This window comes from Aquarana catesbeiana, linkage group LG01, assembly GCF_042186555.1.
Source record: "Aquarana catesbeiana isolate 2022-GZ linkage group LG01, ASM4218655v1, whole genome shotgun sequence".
Taxonomy (NCBI): domain Eukaryota; kingdom Metazoa; phylum Chordata; class Amphibia; order Anura; family Ranidae; genus Aquarana; species Aquarana catesbeiana.
The window spans coordinates 681,646,730-681,669,171 of record NC_133324.1 but is presented as its reverse complement, the minus strand read 5'-3'; the positions used below and the strand labels follow the sequence as shown (position 1 = coordinate 681,669,171).

The following is a 22,442-nucleotide window of genomic DNA, read 5'->3' as shown; positions in this document are numbered from 1 at the left end:
TTGGAAGTATACCCAGGTAGCAATTTTGTCTTTCAATCAAAGAAGCAACAAGACTAATTTACTAAAGGGAAATTAGCAAGAGCATGGATAGAATGCTATTGTACACTTGCAATGTAAGCTTGCATGAGTGTGTAGATGTACATGTACATAGTGAAAGCAGTGACTGAATCTACATAGCATATCAAACACAGTTGTTTAATTTGCATAGTCTGGTCATAGATTGCAGTGTGTGTGTTGAATGTCCAAATAATGCTGCTTTTGTGCCTTCTGTTCTAATAACGTGTGCATGCCAACATTTTGTTAAAAAAATAATAATAATACAAATCTGACAAGTCTGCTAACCAATTGAATGCTACAAGCAAAGCAGCAACGAAAAGGCACTCATATGCCACCTATCCGTAGTTATTTATTATTGTTACCTCCACTCCAAGCAGCAAGGTATGGAATCATGTATATATACTTGCCATGGCCATAGAAGGCACATCTGCTTTATAATACTTCCAGCACATTGTGCCCTATGGCATTTTGAAGGATCCGCTGTACAGTACATACTCCCATGCAGTGATCATTATCTTAGCAGTTGCTGGTTGCTGAGTGGTCCTCTATTTTAATAAAATTCTCTTTTAATGTAGGTTTGGACAATGTGTTAGCTCTATGTCTCTGTGCAAAGAATATGCAAGGGAGAGTTTCATTGTATAAAAATAATCCTTTAACTTGAGGTGTGTGTGTGAGACTGTTGCTTGTGGCATGTTCATTCATATTTTGTGGATCCAAGAACTACATATTATTTGTGTAGTGTATGCAGAGAGTTTAAAAGAATAAGTAAATGGTTGAATGATCAGACAGGGAGTAAGTGTAACTTGCGGTTCACTTAACTGGCACAACATTAGAAGCAAAAATGCAAAAAAGGTTGCAGATGGCAAAGAACGTGGAAACACTACAGAATAATAAAAAACAGGATCAGAATGGGGAAGAAAATAGACTCTTCACAGCAATGTCATACATATTGTCACAACATATTGTTGCATAGCAAAGTCTTATTAAGATTTTATATTCAGTGCTACCCTCTCAGGAGCCGCTTGAAGCCTGGTAGTTCCACTGACACCAGTTTAAGCAAATGGATGCTGCACTGCTACTGGGAGCACAGATATAGATTCCCTGCACACGGATATAGTTCAGTATCAAAATTCAATAATCAGACTGGTTAGTGGTAAATAAACCCGATGGGTTTATTTGGGTTTGGGTTTCAGTACATAGCAGTATGCACATGAAAGAGAGAGTAAAGGATTAGGTCTAACACAGTTCACTAGACAATATGTTCACTAAACTATAGCAACATAGAATGGACTTCAATGCTGCTAAATTAGAGTGAACCTAGTAATTCACAAAATAAGCAATAAATATTCACATTAGAATACAGTAACAGCAATGATAATCAATACTGCAATAACTCTGTAAACAATAGCCTGTATCCACTAAAATGCACTCTATATGAATGTCAGTGATGAAATTTAAAACTCCCTAAAGCTGCACCTCTTACTATGAACAATAGCCAAAGTTCTTGTGAAGCACTCTTTAGCCCTAGTTCTTCAGCCACCTTGTGTTTGGGCCCAGTCTTTATGGTGGTGCACATGAGTACTGTCTCTGTAGAGCCAGCATGCAGTTAATAATGCTGCTAGTTAGATGGCCCTGTGTGCTCAGTCTCTGCTAGTAGCAACAGGTTAATGACAGCAATGTCCTCTCAACAGTCCCAGTGACACAGCAACAAGGGTCCTGCTGTTCAGATGTCAGCTTACTACTGGATCTACCTGAAGTGATTACAATCCTAGTACATGGCCGCAGGCTTATAGCAAGTTGATGTGCACACAGGAGCAGCAATGTGCACACCTCAGTTTCCTAGCAACAATGAGGAAAACCCTCAGTATTCTGCCTGTGAAAATATATCTCTCTCTCTCTCTCTCTCTTTATACCCAACGTGCATTGGGAATTGTAGTCCAATAGTCCAATAACTGCCATAGTAAAATGTATTTCCCAAACGTCATCTCCCATGATTCAATGCTGCCAACCATCAAGTCTCTTGAGCTCCTTCTGCTTGTCAGTTCCCCTTTGTGGATGGAGATGAGGTAGTGTTAACCCATTCAGCTAAAGTCCATTGGGATATATGGAAAGCACTGTAGAACAGTGTCCTAAATAGCTTTCTGTCTCTAGCCAAGCACCTGGCTACTCATAACAACAGAGCCCAGATGAGAATTGCTACTTCAGTCAAACAGTTCAGATCACAGCAACTTGTTATTATCCTCATAGACAGAGTTGAGTTCAGGGTAGCTCTGTTAACACAAGTGAACAGCTGGAGGGATCCACACAGTCCAAGGACAAAGTGGCCACACCACTGGAACTGGAGTACTCTAATAGCACTCAGGGATAGGCTCCTCACAATAGCTGGATCTTCTGAAAAAAGCTAAATTTTGTGGGTTTTGGCCCAGCTGTCCACAGATTGGTTCTGACAGAGAACAGAGGAGAGCCTCCTACTTGGCTGAAGATCACCTGCCCAGCTAACGCTGCCTCATCAGGTTTGGCCTTTCTGAGCTTCTGAGGAAGGGAAGCTAAGGAATGTATACTCCCCAAGCATGGTAAGTAAATAGGGACTTGGCTACAGAAGAACTATCAGGTTCTGTTTAATCATATACCTTTAAGCCACAGTCATTAAAAAGCATTTCAGATTTCTCTCTTCAGGATGCCCTAGTTCTTTTAAAATCCCAACACTGCTGTTGTTGGACTGTCCATGATAGTGTGAGTGAATTTTGATTTTAGAATCATTTCAGTTTAGATCTTTTCAACTGAATTTTAGGCATGGTGGTCATTCAATTTCATACAGAATTATAAACCATAACTGTGGAAAATTAAGAAATGAAGTAATTATTGCTAATTAAAAAGAGTAAGTGACAATAAGTTAATGGTTTTTTTCTTTTACCAGGGATGTCTTAATGTTTTTGAGCTATAAAATTGTCAGGCAAACAGCAGAATTATTTTAGCTCATCTAATATTGAGCACCATTATATCCCTTGGGACTTGTGTAGACTGGCAAATACAGCATGCTTCCAGGTGCATTCAGCTTGTATCTAAGAATTTCCAGGATCATTTAAAGGTGCTTCTGCGTGTCTTCTAATCTGCTTTAAGGTGCGCATGCATTGTCATTGGTTAAGGAAAAAAGATGCTCCTGTACACAAGCCCTTTTTTTGAGTAATATAATCTTTACTTAACTTATAAATTCATCCTCCAAGCATAAAAAAGTAAAATGCAGTTGCTGCCTTTCAATTTGTTCATTCTGTTATGTAGTGATCAGTGTCACTTGTACTTGGTGTTCTAGCTAAGGTCTCTGTAATATGTGATTATACATTAATTACAGTCTTGTTAGCAGAATGTTAATACAGTACAGTAGATTGATTATTATTTGGTGAGAGAGAGAGCAACATTAGAAAAAAACCTAAAGCGTCACCAGCTGCAAGAATAAGGGAAGCTAAAAAAAAACGACATAATATTCACATTTATATTTTTTTTTTGTCCTGATTATATTAAAAAAATGAAGTACACAAAGGGGTTGATTTACTAAAGGCAAAATGACCATACACTTTGCAAAGTGCAGTTGCCCTCTGCAAGTGCAGTTGCTCCAGAGCTTAGTAAATGAGGTAAGGCTTCACTTTGCAAAGAATACCCAATGACGTGCAAGGAAAATAAAAAATAATGCATTTTTACTTGCATATGATTGGATGATGGAAGTCACCAGAGCTTCTGCTCATTTACTAAGCTCTGGAGCAACTGCATTTGTAGAGTGCAACTGCACTCTGCAAAGTGCACAGTCATTTTGCTGTAGAAAATCAACCCCTATGACTACACATTTCCTATAAAAACCTATCTAAGCTGGTCTTCTATTGTCTCTATCCTTTGGCAAGCTTTCTCTTTAACAGATGTCTAAGGTTGGACATAAGATTAGAATTGGAAAAGGTAAAACTACAGCTTTTCTCTGTGATTTTTAGGTGCAATGAGAATGAGGCTCAGGCTAGTAAACTAAGCTTGAACGATACTACCTTGTTCCAGGCACCTTGTTTATCTGCCAAGTTCTCATTACTTGGGTGCTGGCTGTCATGCCAATCTGTGCAAATGTTTGACCTAACCTAGAAGAAAGGGCACTGTATATGGAAATCCATCTGTCCTCTTCCAATTGGAGCTTAATCTCTATTAATAAAGTCTACTGAGATCTAAAGTTTTTTTTTTATTTCCTTCCTGGACACAGGAGGAATGGTTTAAATCCCAGTTTGTTTGTTTTTCTACACATCTATGTACCATTCAGTAAGCACAACTGGAAGTGAATTAAATCTCTCCAAAGTTGGGGAAATGCCCTCTTAGACAGCTGTCAGCAGAACAAGTTATTGAAAAATTTCTTTTTTATTCATGTTCTTAAAAGTGTTTGCAAACCCTTACATATATCCTCCTACATAAGTTGTACCTGTTTATCTGCAGCTTTCTCTTCTTTACGGCCTTCCAAAACAGACAGATCAAAGGCTCTTTGTCAGCTCCATTAGGCAGGGTGCAGGGATCTGATGCCACACACACTGCACAATGTAGAGCAGGAACCTGAGTGTGATCTGAGACCAGAATGGAGGGAAGGAACACACCCCCTATACACAGTCTCATTGGGAAACATGCACAGCTGAAGCTGTCAATCACCTTCTGTGTGCTGGTGGGGGGTGGGAGCATCTGCTGAGATTCTGTGGTTTTAGGATAACCTGCCAGAAGTGAGAAAATACCAACACTCAATCCTAGTGAACTCTGTGCTAATGCAATGAAAAAAATCATTGGAATATCAAGAATTTTTTTTTTCTTCAGCCAAGTGGGAGGCTCTCCTCTGTTCTCTGTCAGAACCAATCTGTGGATAGCTGGGCCAGAACCCACAAAAGGTTGTAGAAACCAATTTAAAACATGTAACCAATATCACAGTTAAAATAGCTGTTTCCACTAGTTCTCCAACACCCAGTGAATCACCATCGGAGACACTCCTTCACCGCCACCACCATTAAAAATATGCCTCTTACCGAATCCATAGACCCCCTAACTATAGAAGTCACAAGCACTTTTTCATAATATTAAGCAGATGGTAGCTGGCAAGGGAATCACTGCAACAACCCCAGGTTATTCCTCTTTACTTCCAGGAATGCTTATGTTATATGTATCTTATCAAAGAAAAGGCTATACATAGTGTAACCCCATAAAGTGAATCCAAATTATTATTATTATTATTGTAAAAATAATGTACTAACAAAGCAGCAAAAGAAATATAGCTGGTCACATTTTTGCCATATGACACACATGCGTAATGAGGTCAGATCGCGTGCCCCTCCCTACGCATATTTCATAAAAAATAACGTCTTCAGGGGAAAACAGAAATGCTATGGCCTTCTGTACACCTGTCAGAAGAAAAAACAAATTGTTATCCCAGCTCTACTGCTAATGTGAAAGTCCATGTCAGAAGTGACTCATGCGGATAGCAAAGGGAAGAAAGAGGAGGCAGAAATCACAGAAGGCAAAAGTTGCACTTTGGATGCAGGCTAGTACACACTATACAGGGAAATGTTTTGTTCATTTTTCATTTCAGAGGTTTACAACCACTTTAGGTGATAACTCAATTTTTTGGATTTTGCCTTACTTGAACTTCTAGTGAAAAAAAGTCACTGCAAAAAATAGAGAGGGTAAATCACTCTCTCAAATAGCAATAAAAACTCTGACCGGTCTTCTAATCCCTCACCTCTTTATCTTAATCATATAAAATATATAGACCTATAGATACACATATAGAGACACTTTAAATTCTATTTGGAATGAAATGCTTCACAAGGAGGAGAACCTGATGCATGTGGATCAGTCCACTTTTCATGATTTGCATCCTCTATTTCATTCTACATGTATTTGCATATCCATATATTCTTAGAGCAACTTAAAATCAGAATGATTACCATGCTTGTTTTGAATAAAATGGGTCTTTTCATTGGTCGATATCTATTTGATCTTGTACAAAGTCACAATCTATTTTATGGGCATAATGTTAGTTCTACAGTGCTATTTGACTGTAGGTTTTATGAACCTCTTGTGTTCAAACTTTTCATATAAATTATTTGATAACCATAAACTATATTATTTTCCAAAACAAGGCTTTTTGTCTTCAAGAGTAAATTATAGGCAATTACATTTGCTTTGCTTTCAGGTTTATTAGTCGCAGAGGGAATCTGGAAACAGATGTTCTCCAGACTCCTCCTGCTCTCAAAGGTTTACCAGTTTATCATGGTCCCAGGCTCCCCAGAGGAATGGTAGAGCCCAGTGACCTCCATGGACGTTGGCAGCAGAGAAATTGTGATGCACCTTGGGAGCCCTATAAACATGACCTTGAATGTGATTTAGGCTTTAGAGATAATTTTTACTTGAAAGCCCATTACAGCTGTACAAATCCTACCAAGTTCATGGCAACAGCAGCAGCAGCAGCAGCAGCAGCAGCAAAACATTAATAAATGCACCTTGGTAGATAAAGAGTTCAAATACAATTACAGGCTTCTGTATGCCAGTCTTAACAAGTTAGTATGTAAAAGCACAAGCTTCAAAAATAATTCAGTAATTAAGTATCCTAGTACTAGATCATTTGGGTCTCATATGCTCCCCTCCCAAACAGTGCAGCTCACATTGGAAAGGTTTCAGCAACAAAGGCAGTGCTGTCAACCCAGAAACCAGTGGGCGGGGCTAGGTGTAGCCAGATTGTGACTCAACAGAAGCACAGAAGCAAGCACAGACTACATGAGAGTGGCAAATCCAATGAAAGAAGTCGACACCATGGCAGGATCTTCCATATATTTCACAATTTATTGAACCATCAGGTCAAAATCCAACAGAATCTGATATGCCAATAAATTGAGATATATATATATATATATATATATATATATATATATATATATATATATATATATAAAAGATCCTGCCGTGGTGCTGACTTCTTTTGATGGATCTGTTATTGGATGGCCAACAGGGGCAACAGGCTGAGCACTGGTATTCCTCACCTGTGCGACTGGGTGAAGGGGCTGAGCGCAGACTACATTGATATTATACATGAGAGTAGCTACTGAATTTAGCAGCAGTGCAGCACTGTTGCCACACCATCACAGGAAGTTCCATTTGGTGGACTTCACCAGCAAGCTCAGTGGGTATTTCTGGGACTTTGTAGGGGATTAAGAGAAAACTGTTAGTGCAGATGGACTTATAATTAACTTCCAATAAAGTGCTACAGCATATTTGTTTAATAGAAGGCCATAGTTTTCCTTTAGTTATACTGTTAATAGCTTAGATATATAATTATTACTTTTAATCTTGTATGCACATGCAAAAGACATAAAAGAACCAGTCTATATGAACAATAATCTATAGACAGTTTTAACTCAACAATCAGACTCATGCATAAAATCCAATATAACTTATTCCAGGCTGTCATTATAAAGATATTTTTTCTGGATACATTTTGCTGATGAAATGCTTTTCTGACACAAAGGCTCTTCAAAAGCCCTATTTACTCAGCAAGGGTAAAAACAAAATTAACCTTGAATATAGAAAGACTGGGAATGTCTAACTAATGGTGGCCATGCATGCTTTGATAAATGATCAATTTGTTTCTCTAAACAGTCTCTCCCAATACGAATAATCTACCTATAGTTGACAACCCAATTTTTATCAAATTGCACAATAATCAGATAATAAAATAAAGAATGCATGGCAACCATAAGGAGACTAGACTGCCAGGAGCAAAACAGAGGGAGCATTAACTGGAGGGACAACCCAAATCCAATATATAACATCAAATAATAATATCACCTCTGGTATCACATATACCGATGTATTAGGTACACCTATCTTGTACTGGATATGACCCTCTTTTGCCTATATAATTCAGTTATTTGCAGCATAAATTCTGTAAGGAGTTAGAGATGTTTCATGGTCGATGCTGATTCCATAGCACCACATAGTTCCTTCACATTTCTCAGTGTAGCACCCTCTACCAATAGGTAGGTGCTAGTAATAGTTTTTTACTAGGGATTTTCAGCACAGGCAAATTTAGGCAGGCCTATGCTGCAAGCTAGGCCTGTCTGTTTTGATCTGGGGGCTGAGAGTGGTCAGAGTAGCAGTGGGTGTGACCACCTGTGCTCTACATCTGGGGCGCCTCCCCTGCTTCCAGAGAGAAGATTCTGGAAGAGGGGCTGGGCCTGGAACTGGAGTGGCAGGCAGCTCATGTGGGAGTCCTGACCAATCCCCAATTGGTATTGGCAGGGGGCGGGCCTCCTATATAAGCTGAGGTGATATGCCACTGGGGAGGAGTTGTCACTTGAGTGAATTGAGGAATGGAATACTAGGCAGCAGCAGGAGGACACCCCTATCTGGGGGGAGGTGTACCGATCGCAGGAGGAGGCCCAGGGAGAGCTGTGAAGGAACTTTGCCTCTACACGGTCATTGGCAATGTCTTTATCACCACACGGTCGGTGGTAAAGAACTCCTGGAGCAGAGGGGCAGGTGAAGCTGTCGGAACGAATGGTCCAGTCAAGTTCCTCATCAAGGACTCAGGGCACTGGAAGGTCATGAGTGTTATCACAGTTGGAGGGCTGAATGTGCCAGGAAGTCTGTGAGGGAACTTGGCTTCTACATGGTCATTAGCAAAGTCTTCATCATTTACACGGTGAATGATGAGGAGTTCTAGATCAAAGAAGAGACTGTGGGGATCTGTGTCAAATCGATGTGGCCTGAGGGCACAGGATTTGCAAGTTGGGCTGCCTGGTAACAGTAGTCCACCATTCAAAGAAATACTTTTAAACTACTAGGCCTCCGGGGAGAGGTGCTGCAGGCCTCAGGCTTAGTAGGAGAGAATTAATCAGAGAAGCAGCCAAGAAGTCCATGGTAACTCTGGAGGAGCTGCAAAGATCCACAGCTCAGGTGGGAGAATCTGTCCACAGGACAACTATTAGTCGTGCACTCCACAAATCTGATCTTTATGGAAGAGTGGCAAGTAGACAGCCATTGTTGAAAGAAAGCCATAAGAAGTCCCATTTGCAGTTTGTAAGAAGCCATGTGGTGGACACAGCAAACATGTGGAAGAAGGTGCTCTGGTCAGATGAAACCAAGATTGAACTTTTTGGCCTAAAAGCAAAATGCTATGTCTGGCGGAAAACTGACACTGCACATCACCCTGAACACACCATCCACTCCGTGAAACATGGTGGTGGCAGCATCATGTTGTAGGGATGCTTATTTTCAGCAGGGACAGGGAAGCTGGTCAGAGTTGATGGAAAGATGGATGGAGCCAAATACAGGGCTATCTTAGAAGAAAATCTGTTATGCCCCGTACACACGGTCGGACTTTGTTCGGACATTCCGACAACAAAATCCTAGGATTTTTTCCGACGGATGTTGGCTCAAACTTGTCTTGCATACACACGGTCACACAAAGTTGTCGGAAAATCCGATTGTTCTGAACGCGGTGACGTAAAACACGTACGTCAGGACTATAAACGGGGCAGTGGCCAATAGCTTTCATCTCTTTATTTATTCTGAGCATGCGTGGCACTTTGTCCGTCGGATTTGTGTACACACGATCGGAATTTCCGACAATGGATTTTGTTGTCGGAAAATTTTATATCCTGCTCTCAAACTTTGTGGGTTGGAAAATCCGATGGAAAATGTGTGATGGAGCCTACACACGGTCCGAATTTCCGACAGCAAGGTCCTATCACACATTTTCCGTCGGAAAATCCGACCGTCTGTACGGGGCATTAGAGTCTGCAAAAGCACATAAAATCCCAATAAAATACATTTATGTTTTTGGTTGTAACATGACACAATGTGGAAAATTTCAAGTTTGAATACTTTTTCAAGGCACTGTAATTTTGAAATTACACAGGGCAGAGAACTCCTCCCCCTCCACCATATGACGATGCTGGACCAATGACTTATCATGTTGGAGCACTTTTTCAGGGCACTGTATATGTTTTGAAAGTTTGGAGGTCCACATGTCCATTTATTTTACTTATGCCCAGTGGGGATCAGTTATTATGTCCAGTGGTGATCTCCCTGTCTAGTGACAGCCCCTGTGTCCACTTGCAGTGCCAGTAGCCAAATTTAATTAACCTCAGTGAACAGAGGTGGCCCTGGTCTTAATGGGCAATTACATTGTTACCCGCTTGAAAAGTGTGCTGATCACTGCCTTTTTTTCTCAATCTAAAGGGTCACATTCGAGCACTTTGTGTCTGCAGGAAGCAATATGCCTCCAGCCAGTTAAAGAGCAGGCCTTTAGTGTTTAATTTCTATCAGGTTTAGCAGTATAAGTGGTTACATCCATATTGTCCAAACGCATGGATGTTAATGTATCCTTTTTTAGGTTCTAAGTATATAATAAATCAGTGTGGGTTTCATAATTATACAAAAGCATAAAACTCTCCACCATCCATTCCTCCATGTCTGTATTGCTTTTGCTACCTTTACTCTCTTACTCTCTGATCCTTAGATTCTCAGCCTACCTTTCAATTAAAATCCTCCCAGTGCCTCCAAAGTCAGCAGGTTTCCAGCTGAGAGTAGCATTTCAACTACTCACAACAACTGTGTGACTGGTGACTAGATCTTCTATCTAGTGACCTAAAGTATAGCTTTAGGCTGGGTTCACACTGGTGCGACACGACAGCCGTCCTACTTTGGATCCGACTTTGCCCTGCGACATAAAGCCGGCATGTGTCCGACTTTCAATGAACGGGGATCCGACTTGGATCCCCGCCAATGCCCGGCATTGTTTGGTATTAGGGGGAACTCTGCGCCAAATTTTAAATAAAAAACCGGCATGGGTTCCCCCTCCAAGAGCATACCAGGCCCTTGGGTCTGGTATGGACCTTGAGGGGAACCCCCTACGCCGAAAAAGCGGCATGGGGGGTCGCCCCCAATCCATACCAGACCCTTATCCGAGCACGCAGCCCGGCCGGACAGGAATGAGGCCGCATGCCCTCAACATGGGGGGTGGTGCCTTGGGGGAGGGGGCGCGCTGCGGCCCCCCCACCCCAAAGCACCTTGTCCCCATGTTGATGAGGACAAGGGCCTCTTCCCGACAACCCTGGCCGTTGGTTGTCGGGGTCTGCGGGCGGGGGCTTATCGGAATCCGGGATCCCCCTTTAATAAGGGGGCCCCCAGATCCCGGCCCCCCACCCTATGTGAATGAGTATGGGGTACATCGTACCCCTACCCATTCACCTAGGGAAAAAGTGTCAATTAAAAAAAAACACTACACAGATTTTTAAAGTAATTTATTAGACAGCTCCGGGGGTCTTCTTCCGACTTCGGGGGTCTCTCCGGTTCTTCTCCGCGCTCTCCGGGTCTTCTGCCGGGCTCCTCCGCTATTTTCTGCTCTTTTGCTATAGCGGAGGAGCCCGGTCTGCTGCCTTCTTCTCTTCGGGGGTCTCTCCGGTTCTTCTCCGCGCTCTCCGGACCTTCTGCCGGGCTCCTCCGCTCTCTTCTGCTCTTTTGCCGCTCTTTTGCTATAGCGAAGGAGCCCGGTCTTCAATCTTCTGCCTTCTGCCTTCTGCTCTCTTCTCCTGATGTTGACACGACGCTCTCTGGGGCTGGAATGCACTCTGAGCGCTCCGCTCTGACTTATATAGGTGGTGACCACGCCCCCTTATGCCGTCACAGTCCCTGGGCAGTCCGGCAGAAGACCCGGAGAGCGCGGAGAAGAACCGGAGAGACCCCCGAAGTCGGAAGAAGACCCCCGGAGCTGTCTAATAAATTACTTTAAAAATCTGTGTAGTGTTTTTTTTTAATTGACACTTTTTCCCTAGGTGAATGGGTAGGGGTACGATGTACCCCATACTCATTCACATAGGGTGGGGGGCCGGGATCTGGGGGCCCCCTTATTAAAGGGGGCTCCCGGATTCCGATAAGCCCCGCCCGCAGACCCCGACAACCAACGGCCAGGGTTGTCGGGAAGAGGCCCTTGTCCTCATCAACATGGGGACAAGGTGCTTTGGGGTGGGGGGGCCGCAGCGCGCCCCCTCCCCCAAGGCACCACCCCCCATGTTGAGGGCATGTGGCCTGGTACGGTTCAGGAGGGGGGGGGCGCTCGCTCGTCCCCACCCCCATTCCTGTCCGGCCGGGCTGCGTGCTCGGATAAGGGTCTGGTATGGATTGGGGGCGACCCCCCATGACGTTTTTTCGGCGTAGGGGGTTCCCCTCAAGGTCCATACCAGACCCAAGGGCCTGGTATGCTCTTGGAGGGGGAACCCATGCCGGTTTTTTATTTAAAATTTGGCGCGGAGTTCCCCCTAATACCAAACAATGCCGGGCATTGGCGGGGATCCAAGTCGGATCCCCGTTCATTGAAAGTCGGACACATGCCGGCTTTATGTCGCAGGGCAAAGTCGGATCCAAAGTAGGACGGCTGTCGTGTCGCACCAGTGTGAACCCAGCCTCACTCTCAGCTTGACTGACAAATCAATAATTAGTGGCAGTAGTTGTAAATTCAACATTCTGACAAACCAATTCTAAAAACGTTATTCGTTGCTGTAAATACCTAATTATGACCAAGGTATCCTAAGGCTATATTTTACAAAATACTTAAAAAATACATTTACATACATATTCTCTATGGCTCAACCATGATAACATTTTCCATCTTTTTTTTATAAGGGTTGCTAGGGGCTGTTAAGCTTTTAAGAGTTTTCATCTCTGTAAACAGCTTTTCATCATTGTTTCTTGTATTAAGTGTTGATCATAAAGCTTAGCCTAGAGCAGCTACATTAGCAATGCTCTTTTTTCATGTACTCTACAGTACATCCATGTGAAAGGTCAAATGATCACTGTGGGAGCACTACAGACAGGGTATTCTAATCTTCACAGCTTTTAACACCTTGTCCCCAAAGAAAACATAACAGTATTGACTCTGAAACAATGTTGTTTCTACTCTAACAAATATAGATCCTTTGCTTTCTGTGTGAGATGCCAATTTTCTTTTGGCTTTAAATTGGTTTAGACAGCAGTGTGAGGATAGCATAAGAAACAGAATGAATGTTTCTCACTGCAAAGATTAAGGAGAAAGTTATTAGCCAGATGCAGAATGACATTTTTGGGAAGATATTCTGCTGTAAAGTTGCCCTGGATAGCAGGATTGTGGATGGTTGGATGGTGAATATGTGTCACCTACTGTAGGTTTTTCATCTGCACATGGTGCATGGGCCCTACATGATTGAGTGATATGGAGAAAAAACAAACTTGCTGTTTTTAGCTTTGGGTGGGAATAAGCCTCCATTTCTTGGTTCACATCTTATCTGGTAGCCAGACCTCCTTATTAGTCTCAGTTGTGCACAGGCCTTCATATATGGTAACTGATTCAAGGCACTCATTCTTGCTTTCTCTGATGTGGGAGCATGCTGCTGTGTGAAAAGGCTGACTGCTGGCATAACACTAAAAAGGTGCAAGTGTTGTTTGATTTGGGGTACCCATTAGGTAACATCCTGTTAGTCACTGGTTTAGATGAGTTTAGTTAGTAGCTAAAGTGAACAATTATGCAGTTATGTTTTATGCTATGGACTTGCTGTACAAAGCCTTCCTACATTGAAACTACATGTAATGCCTTGCTGAATAAACGTGAAAGAGAAGCTTTCTTGGACTGTTCCTGAGTGTCCTTGTCTTGTGCATGGTTTACTCTTGCTGATACCAGTTAAGAATGTCCTCCTACTATACATATATGTAATTTCAAGGGTGAGATCCATGTGAAATGCTCAGTTATTATATTACATTATTTTACAGAGCACCAAAATCACAAACCACAGCATCTGTAGTTAGCAAAGAAAACTGAGACAGAACATTATGTGCATCCAAGATTAAAAGTAAGCTGTGAATTAAAAAAGTTAGTAAAAGTCTTTTCATTTAAAGAGGTGTTCTGCTCCCCTATGAAAAATAACAAATACTGTAGGTGCTGACTTTGAATATTAGGACACTTACCTGTCCAGGGTTCCCACAATGTCGGCACCCCAGCTGATTTTCAGAGCGGCTGTTGGGTGCTGCCACCGCCATTCCTGGTAAGGAAGACTGGTGCAAAGTGTGCTGCGCTTTCTAATTGGCACGGCGGCAGAGCAAGGAGGAGGGGGACCGAACTTCCGAAGGTGCCGTCCCTGGAAAAGGGGTAGGGGAAGCTGTCAAAAACAGGTCCCCCTTCCCCCTCACCCCTGAAAGGTGCCATATGTGTCACCAGAGAGGGGAGGAGACAGATAAACGTAAGTTCCACTTTTGAGTGGAACTCTGCTTTAAGTAGAGCTATGGCCTACTATTACTTACTTACTAAACAAATGTGACGTGGCACTTAATTATCCTGTAACTGCAACTGCACTAACAATTTTCTTTTAGTCCCCTGCAAGGTCCCAGAAATATCCAGACTGATTCAGACTGCACACAAATCAGCATCCCCTAAATCTGATTGGTCATAACTTCATATTTAAATGTATTATGGTTCAGTGGTTTTACTGGTCCCAGTCAAGACAACAATACACTATTTATAATCTCATGTTGTATATATCAGACGGAATCAAAGTAAAAATGTCATTGTTAGTAATTGTTACATCCCCAGTAGCCCCAAAAAAACACAAGTTTTTTTACAGAAACCTAGCTTCAGAAGCTTATAAGAAGATATTTTCCAAAAAGCAATATTAAAATCTTCCTCTTTTTCTTGTTAGAATTATTATTGATTTGGTTATTATTGTACATTGCAATTTATTATGTAGACAGTTGCAATTAAATAGTATGTAGTGCTGGTAGATTTTCATCTACCGCTTATAGGTAAATTTAGTGGGTTATCTATTTCATTCATAGTTAGATTTGCCTCTGTTACAGTTTGGCTGTGTTGCATGTAGTTTCACACTGTGCCTGTGGGTGTCGTTGTCGCCATAGGCCGGTGTTGGAAAGGCAATGCACTGAAGTGTATGGGTGCTCTTTTGTCCCAGAGATAACTCGGTGGAGGTGGTCCTCCGAGTTACATTCTGGGAGAGGGTATTTATGGGACAGACGCCATGTTTTAGGGGTTTTTTCCGTTCCACCTGCTGGCCCTCCTGCCCGACAGGTATGTGTTAGGGGTACTACTGCGTGGTCCTCCGACCGGGAGGACCACATTGCTGCAGCATGTGGGTGGGCCAAGAAGCCTGTCAGGGGCCTACCACAGCAGTGAGGGAATGATCCTGTGCTGTCTGTCCTACGGGAAGAAGCTGGACAACTGAGAAGATCCCAGGGGAGGACCTGTCATGGAAGGATCATGCAGAGTGCTGGTCTGGAGAGGGGCCTGGTGACTCAGTTGGAGGACGCATCCCAAAGTTAACCTATCACATAGTACTGCCAGGTCGGCTTAAAGGTTCTAGTGCTGTATTTGCTATCCATCGTAAACCATTACATCCTGTGGCAGAGGATCGTACGGGTTTCTATTCCATAAAAGTCTATGGCAGAGACTTTTGTTCGTGTTGCTAGGTTAGTGAGAGAAACCTATCCAGGTGGGCAAAGATTCAACTCTAAAAGGAAAGTACATTCATCTACAAGATTCCAATTCCTAATATTACATCAAGAAAAGGTATTTGAACTTCCCTGCAACTCTTCTTCTACCTCTTTCCTGCTACTTCCTTCAGTTACTCTTTATTAAAGCATTGGAAAAGATACTCAAGTGTCTGGTGTCCACACTGTCTGGTATTAAACTCAACGGGACCCTAGACCCGGTTCTGGTGAAATTGAGGTAACAAAGGTGACAGTAACAGCCCGTTTTAAATCAGCAGCTCCACCGTGAGTTATTGCTACAAGTACAATACACTAAACACTGAAACTCAAATGACTAAAGAGTAAACAGAATAAAGAATAAGTGTCTGCTCCTCTGGAGGAGCTATATGTTTCCTGTCTGAAAGGATCAAATGCCATTTGCTTAGATAGTTTGTCATGAAGAACGCTGATTCACAGTACAATTATATGCCCTTAGAGATAGGTATTATGCAATGACATTAAAACCTTAGTGATGGCCCTGAATATTGGACTTAATACTTTACTATTAGTTATACTTTGTAATATTTCTACATGGAGGTGCCACAGGTTGCTGGGATGAGCATTTTAGGCTGCAGCACCCCCTTTGGTTGTGGATCATTTGAGCAGCAGAACTTAGAGCGGCACTCCAAAAAGTTCTTACGTGTTACAGTTTAACCACTTGCCTACCAGGCACTTACACCCCCTTCCTGCCCAAGCCATTTTTCAGCTTTCAGCGCTGTCGCACTTTGAATGACAATTGCGCGGTCGTGCTACCCTGTACCCAAACAAATATTTTATCATTTTCTTCACACAAATACAGCTTTCTTTTGGTGGTATTTAATCACTACTGGGTTTTTTATTTTTTACAAAAAAAAGACCAAAAATTTTGAAAAAAAAAGCTTTTTACTTTTTTCTGTCAGTAAATTTTGTAACTAAGTAATTTTTCACCTTCACAGATGTGCGCTGATGAGGCGGCACTGATGGGCACTGATAGGCTGAACTGGTGGGCATTGATGAGGTGGCACTTATGGGCACTGATGAGGTGGCACTTGTGGGCAGTGATGAGGTGGCACTGATGAGGAGGTACTAATATGCCGCACTTATGGGCACTGATAGGTGGCACTGATATGTGGCACTGATGAGCACTGATAGGCACTGTTGGGTGGCTCTGATGGGCACTAATAGGTGGCACTGTTGGGCACGGATAGGCGGCATGGATAGGCTGCATGGATAGGCGGTACAGATGGGCACTGATGGGAATTGATGGGTGGCACTGATGGGCGACACTGATTAGCATTGATCGACAGCAGTGATGGGCATTGATGGGCAGCACTGATAGGTGGCAATGATTGCCAGCACTGACTGGCATCGCTAATGGGCACTGGTAGCACTTGTGGGCAGTGGTGGGCACTGATTGTTGCCACTGGTACTATATGCTGGCATTGGTGGGCAATAGTGGGCACTGTTTTGTGACATTGTATGGCTATATTGTAATCAGGGCACTGATGATCAGTGCCCTGATTACATCCTTAAAAGTCCCCCTGTGAGGAGATGCCACTGATCGGCTCTCCCCACGCTCTGCCAGTGTGAGGCGGGAAGAGCCGATTACCGGCATCGCCTTGTTTACATGTAACTGGCTGTGGTTGCCCCAGCCGATCACATGGTTAAAGAGCCGCAGATGTGGCTCTTAACACAGATCGGGGTTGCGCCATGTCCGAGCAACACGACACGGCCCCGACCGCCGCCCTGCGCGCCCCCCGCGGGCGCGTGAGAGTGGCCATTCTGGGACGCCGTCATATGACGTCGTCTCAAAACGAGAGCAGCACCGCTTTTCCCCGCCGTCATTTGACAGTGGGCGGGCAGCAAGCAGTTAAAAATGTCTACTATATTATAAAATGAAGCTTTTAATACAACAATATTAATCAAAGTGAAGAAGATTCCCACTAGTCCCACCACCTGTGCTACTGATCTTTGCTATCTTAAACAGCCAAGATTGCTGAATACTCTTTTTTTGCATTTCAGATGCCTAGTTCCATTCTGTGCTCTGTGGTTTCATCCACCAGCCCCTACTTCACTACAGGACATAATAGTGAGATAGGGACTGTCAGACTGAACCACTGTATTCATCATGGGGTAAGGCATCCAACAATCTTGAAATTGTTGAATGCAAAAAGTACTTAGCCATTATAACACTTCAATCAAGGATTATCAATTGTGTGAGTGTCGGGGACAGATAAGCATTATATCTTACATGCTGGGCTTATTTTCAGATTTGTTAAGTATTTTACACCAGTGACAGAGCCACTTTAAAACATTTCACAATATGTTTTGAAGTAAAGACACATTAATAAAAACTTACCTTAACATCATTCATTTTCATTCTGGTTCCTTCTTTACCCACAAAAATGTCATCAATATCCACAAGAATATATCTATCCAATGACAAGGTAAACTTCTTTTCAGAAAGGAAAGATATAGCATCTACAAAAATGAGTTTGTGTAGCCAAAAGTTCAAATTATTGCCAAAAAACATCCTTTGAATACCATCTTGAAACCCCAAATCATGAATGACTGTGGCAAATAAGGACATTTTAGACAACTGAGGTGGGTCACCAACAGGCATTTTAACTTTTGTAAAAACTATGGGTTGATAAAATGAGTGGTTAACCTCGAACACTGTCCACTCATTTCCAAGCAAAGGCCCTTTAGGTGTTTTTGTAGGTTTTGTTATATGAAGTAATGGTGTTGTAGGATTGATACAAAAAGTCTTGACAGCCATGTTGCTGTGGATCATAAATGGGAAGCCCTTTTGGTGAAAAGTTTGAATGTTGCTCTCTGTGCCTTTAAGGAATCCAATGATACTGACACCATATTGAAGGCAGTACTTGTCCATAAGTTCCTTATTCCATGTGTCCATGTTGATGTATTTCATAAGGTTTTCATATATAATAAGTGCATATTTTCCAATGTGATTATCCGTTAGTGGTAGGAGGTCTCCTTTTCCCGGAGCTATTTCTGCATGGAATTTAAACCTGCTGGATTCTAAAATTCCAATAATGTCCTGGCCAAGTTGGGAATACTGACTCTCTATAAAAACCAAGATAACAGACTCGGTTGATAAAGAAACTGATGTCTTTCCAGTTCTGTGTTCCAATAAGTTATAAGGTAAAGATTCAATATCTCCACATTCAATTTCCATTGATGTTTCTGATATTTCATTGTCTTGTTTATAGCCAGTGTACAGGTAATAGGCAGAAATGACAATGCTTACCATGCAAAAAGTGGCAAGCAGGAGAATTGTTCTTTGAAAATGTCTGTGAAATTTCATGATATAACTCATGCTGAGCTAATTGTTATACAGAAGTGTCACTGAACAAATAGGACTTAGTATTTCACTCCGGTCCAGCCAGATGATTTATGTAACCATTGCAGCACATCTGTCGCTTTCCAAAACACTTCAGAGAATGTGAAAACTAGAAGAAAGAGGAAAAAAATATGTTTTTATTTACACCATGCTTACATTTTATATGCTGCTTGTGACATAATTCATTTTGGAAAAACAGATGTCAGCCTGTAAATTTATGAAACGCGTATGCTAGGGCACCTGACAGAAACACTAAACTGGGGAAGTGTATAATTAAAAGCATACGCAAGCTACTTACAGTCATAAAAAGCTATATTGTGTGTTATATAGCAGCCAAAAAGTCCCCATTAAAGAGGCTCCCTGCTTACAGTTTGTCTGCAGCAAACATTTCTCAGATGACAGGCAGGAATTGATTAGAAATACTGTATAGATAGAAAGTAGTTTTAGCCATAGCAGACCAGCAGACCCGGTACTGGCTGACCACATAACCTTTTATCTCTGCAGCAGTGGCATTTGGTTGATCATTTAGAAAACATTACTGTATACTCTATTCAGGAATGTGTATTAGATTACAGGAAGTATGCTGCATTTTTTTTTTCTGGTTCACAATGACAAAGATTGTATACCGGATCTTCCTTTAAAATACACGTTGGAGGATCTGAGGAGCTTATAACAATTGCTTTCGGGCTCCATAACTTAGAGTTATGCTCTCAAAAAATAACTTTTTATAGCATTTAAGAAATTGTTAGAGGACCAAAATAACACAAAACAAGAACAACTCCCATGTCCAAGCTTGAAGCTGGTTGATTCTTCATTCTTATTAGTGTCTCTTTTTACTATTTCCCAATACAGTTAAATTGTGTTGCATGCAACCCACCAAAGTATTCTATGTTATGCAGTTTTTTTTTTACAGTTGCTTGACTGTAGCGCACAGATAGCTCTCTGCATTTACCTCTACATCTACTGAAGAAGATCTTTACCCCGTCTAGGAGTATTTCAGATCCCAGCTTCTACTAAGACAACACCAAACATCTCTGGTGATAAGTTTTGTTCCGAATGAGAAGCCTATTCCCCAACTCAAGCAGATCAAATAGCTGACAGAGCCATTCACAATTAGGTAGCTTCATCAAGCTATTTTGTCATGTTAGAGCAGTGAATGGATTATATGGGAGGACAGTGAAATAAAATGCATGATTGGGGTAAGAGGGAACGAAGAAGGTTTCTAACAACGTATGTCCAACGTAAAAGACAAGTTCACTTTTTTTTTTTTAGAAGCACTTTTTTTTGCAACTACGGGCGGGCGGTGGCTGTAGCAGTGGGAGCATTTTACACGTTCCACCCGTTTTTAGGTAAATGTGTCCTTTAAGATGTTTCACAGACAGGCATAGGCAAGCAATTGTCATTTATTCTGCAAGTTTCATCTCATGCCACTAGGTTGCTTAAAGCCCAGCTCCAGCTGGGGAATATTTCCCCTCACTTTCTGCTTGGACATAAAGTGGTGGGAAACCTCTCCATTGGAGACACAGACAAAAAAAAAACTGTATTAGTAGAGTGAAGAAATTGTAGACATTCTGACAATATTTTAATGGTTGTGAAGGGACATGCTGATAGCTGGAGAGAACAACATGACAGAGAGATGAGCTAATCAGTCTGCTAATTCTCCTTCACTGTCCAGTCACAGGTTGGGAGTGGGGGGTTTCGGAAGGAGGAGTCACGCCTCTGACGTCACCCACGGCTATCTTTCTGAACGATGTGGATTGTTTTTTCACTAAGCACTTTGTTATGCACTTTTGAAAAAGTGCCATCTTTCTAAGTGTGTTTTTTAAACTTTCTTTTAGTATAATAAAATTAGCAGAGAGCACTATTTGTCCCTCTCTTGGTTTTTTATGTACACTTGATACATCTCATGTGTCCGAGGATCATTTAGCTTGGAATTGTGGTGTTAACATGCCCAGTGCTACCCTTAATAGAGAAAGCTTGTTATGACCATCCTGTCGATTCAGGGGTCATGTCCATAAGGTGAGTGGCCACGATTGCTTTTGTTGATGGAATTGAGCTCTGTCTGCACCTGAATGATGTCTTCGACATGTTTTAAACTTACTGGTCTGTTTTCATCTTTGTGGAAAATTGGAGTTATATGAACTTTATATGAATATTTCATTCATTGCACTGCACTTTTATGATATGAAGATTTTTTATAGGTGTTTTGAAATTCGCCTTTAAGTGTTTAGCTGGCAATATCTTTTATATGATTGCATTTTATGATTTAGGTTTGGTTGCTCTGATTTATCTTTTCTGTTTATATATTTGGGAGCAGGGCAATGGTGGCTGGTGCTAAACTTTTTTTTTGGGGGGGCAGGAAACAAACCTCCCAGGTCCGTACTCACCCCTCCACAATCCCCCACACTCAGCCCCTCCACAGTCCCCCGCACTCAGCCCCTCCACAGTCCCCCCGCACTCAGCCCCTCCATGGTCCCCTGAACTCACTCCTCCACAGTCCCCCCCACACTCAGCTCCTCCGTGGCTTCCTTGGCTTCTCTTCCCAGCCAACCCGATCCACTTCCTGTCCTGATTGGCCGGAAGGAGAAGCCGGAAGACAATAGCAAATATTGATTCGCTAGTGTCACAAGTGGGTGGGCCCAACCTTTTTCAAGCCTCAGGCTCTAATCATGTGATGTGACTTGAAAAAAAAAAGCTTGTAGAAACCTTTAAGTCCGGTGCCTTGCATGAATCCCCGCATGCAAACTAGGGGGGCAGCGCCACTGTGCCCTTAATGGACTGGCCGCTTCTGGAGCAGGGACAACACCTAATTGTATTACTTTGTCTATGGTATCAAAAATACCCAGCACACAACTTATTCGGAAGGTAAAGCTGCTTTCTTATATGTATTTTATTTCGGTCTTTAGTCATTTGCCTGAAGTTCAACTTTAACAAACAGAGAAACAACACAGGGTTGCAAATCCTGCTGTTTCAAGAGTGTTTAAATCACCAGGATACCTGAACCAAACATTCAAACTAGTATATAACAGACCTGAGAATCTAACTATAAAAAGAGAAAAAAAAAATGGAAAATATAATAAAGATAGGAACACTGTACAGACTAATAACATCATACAACTTCCAGGGCCATTACTACTTTTGTGCAGCGATTAGTGTCAGAAGGTCAGCCTTGGAGAGTTAGCACTAAACCTTTGTTACACATTTGATACTGGTATGGTTTTATATCTAGCATTAGATTATCTGCTGTAAATTCAGGAGATGTACTGAATTATTTATAACTGCACCCAAGTGGGCTGTAATATATTGTTATTTTTTGGATCATATGGTAATATTGGAATGGTTTGGTGCTTTGGCTAGGTGTTACTCTACCAGTATAAATGTATAAAATCTACTAATCTACTTTCCACATGTGCTGTGATAGTGGTAATATTGCTCACTCAGTTACTTTAATATATTGAACTTTTCTTGAAGT

At 42.0% G+C, this 22,442-nt stretch overlaps 1 protein-coding gene across 1 annotated transcript in view; it reads right to left on the bottom strand.

The window, feature by feature from the left end:
- The window catches only part of LOC141111136 (bifunctional heparan sulfate N-deacetylase/N-sulfotransferase 3-like), a 379,040-nt gene that overhangs the window by 272,161 nt on the left and 84,437 nt on the right, over positions 1 to 22,442 (bottom strand). Inside the window, exon 2 of the mRNA XM_073603175.1 lies at positions 17,966 to 19,079. Within this exon, the coding sequence (XP_073459276.1) occupies positions 17,966 to 18,946 (981 nt within the window). The 5' untranslated portion in view covers positions 18,947 to 19,079. The remainder of the gene's footprint in view (positions 1 to 17,965; positions 19,080 to 22,442) is intronic.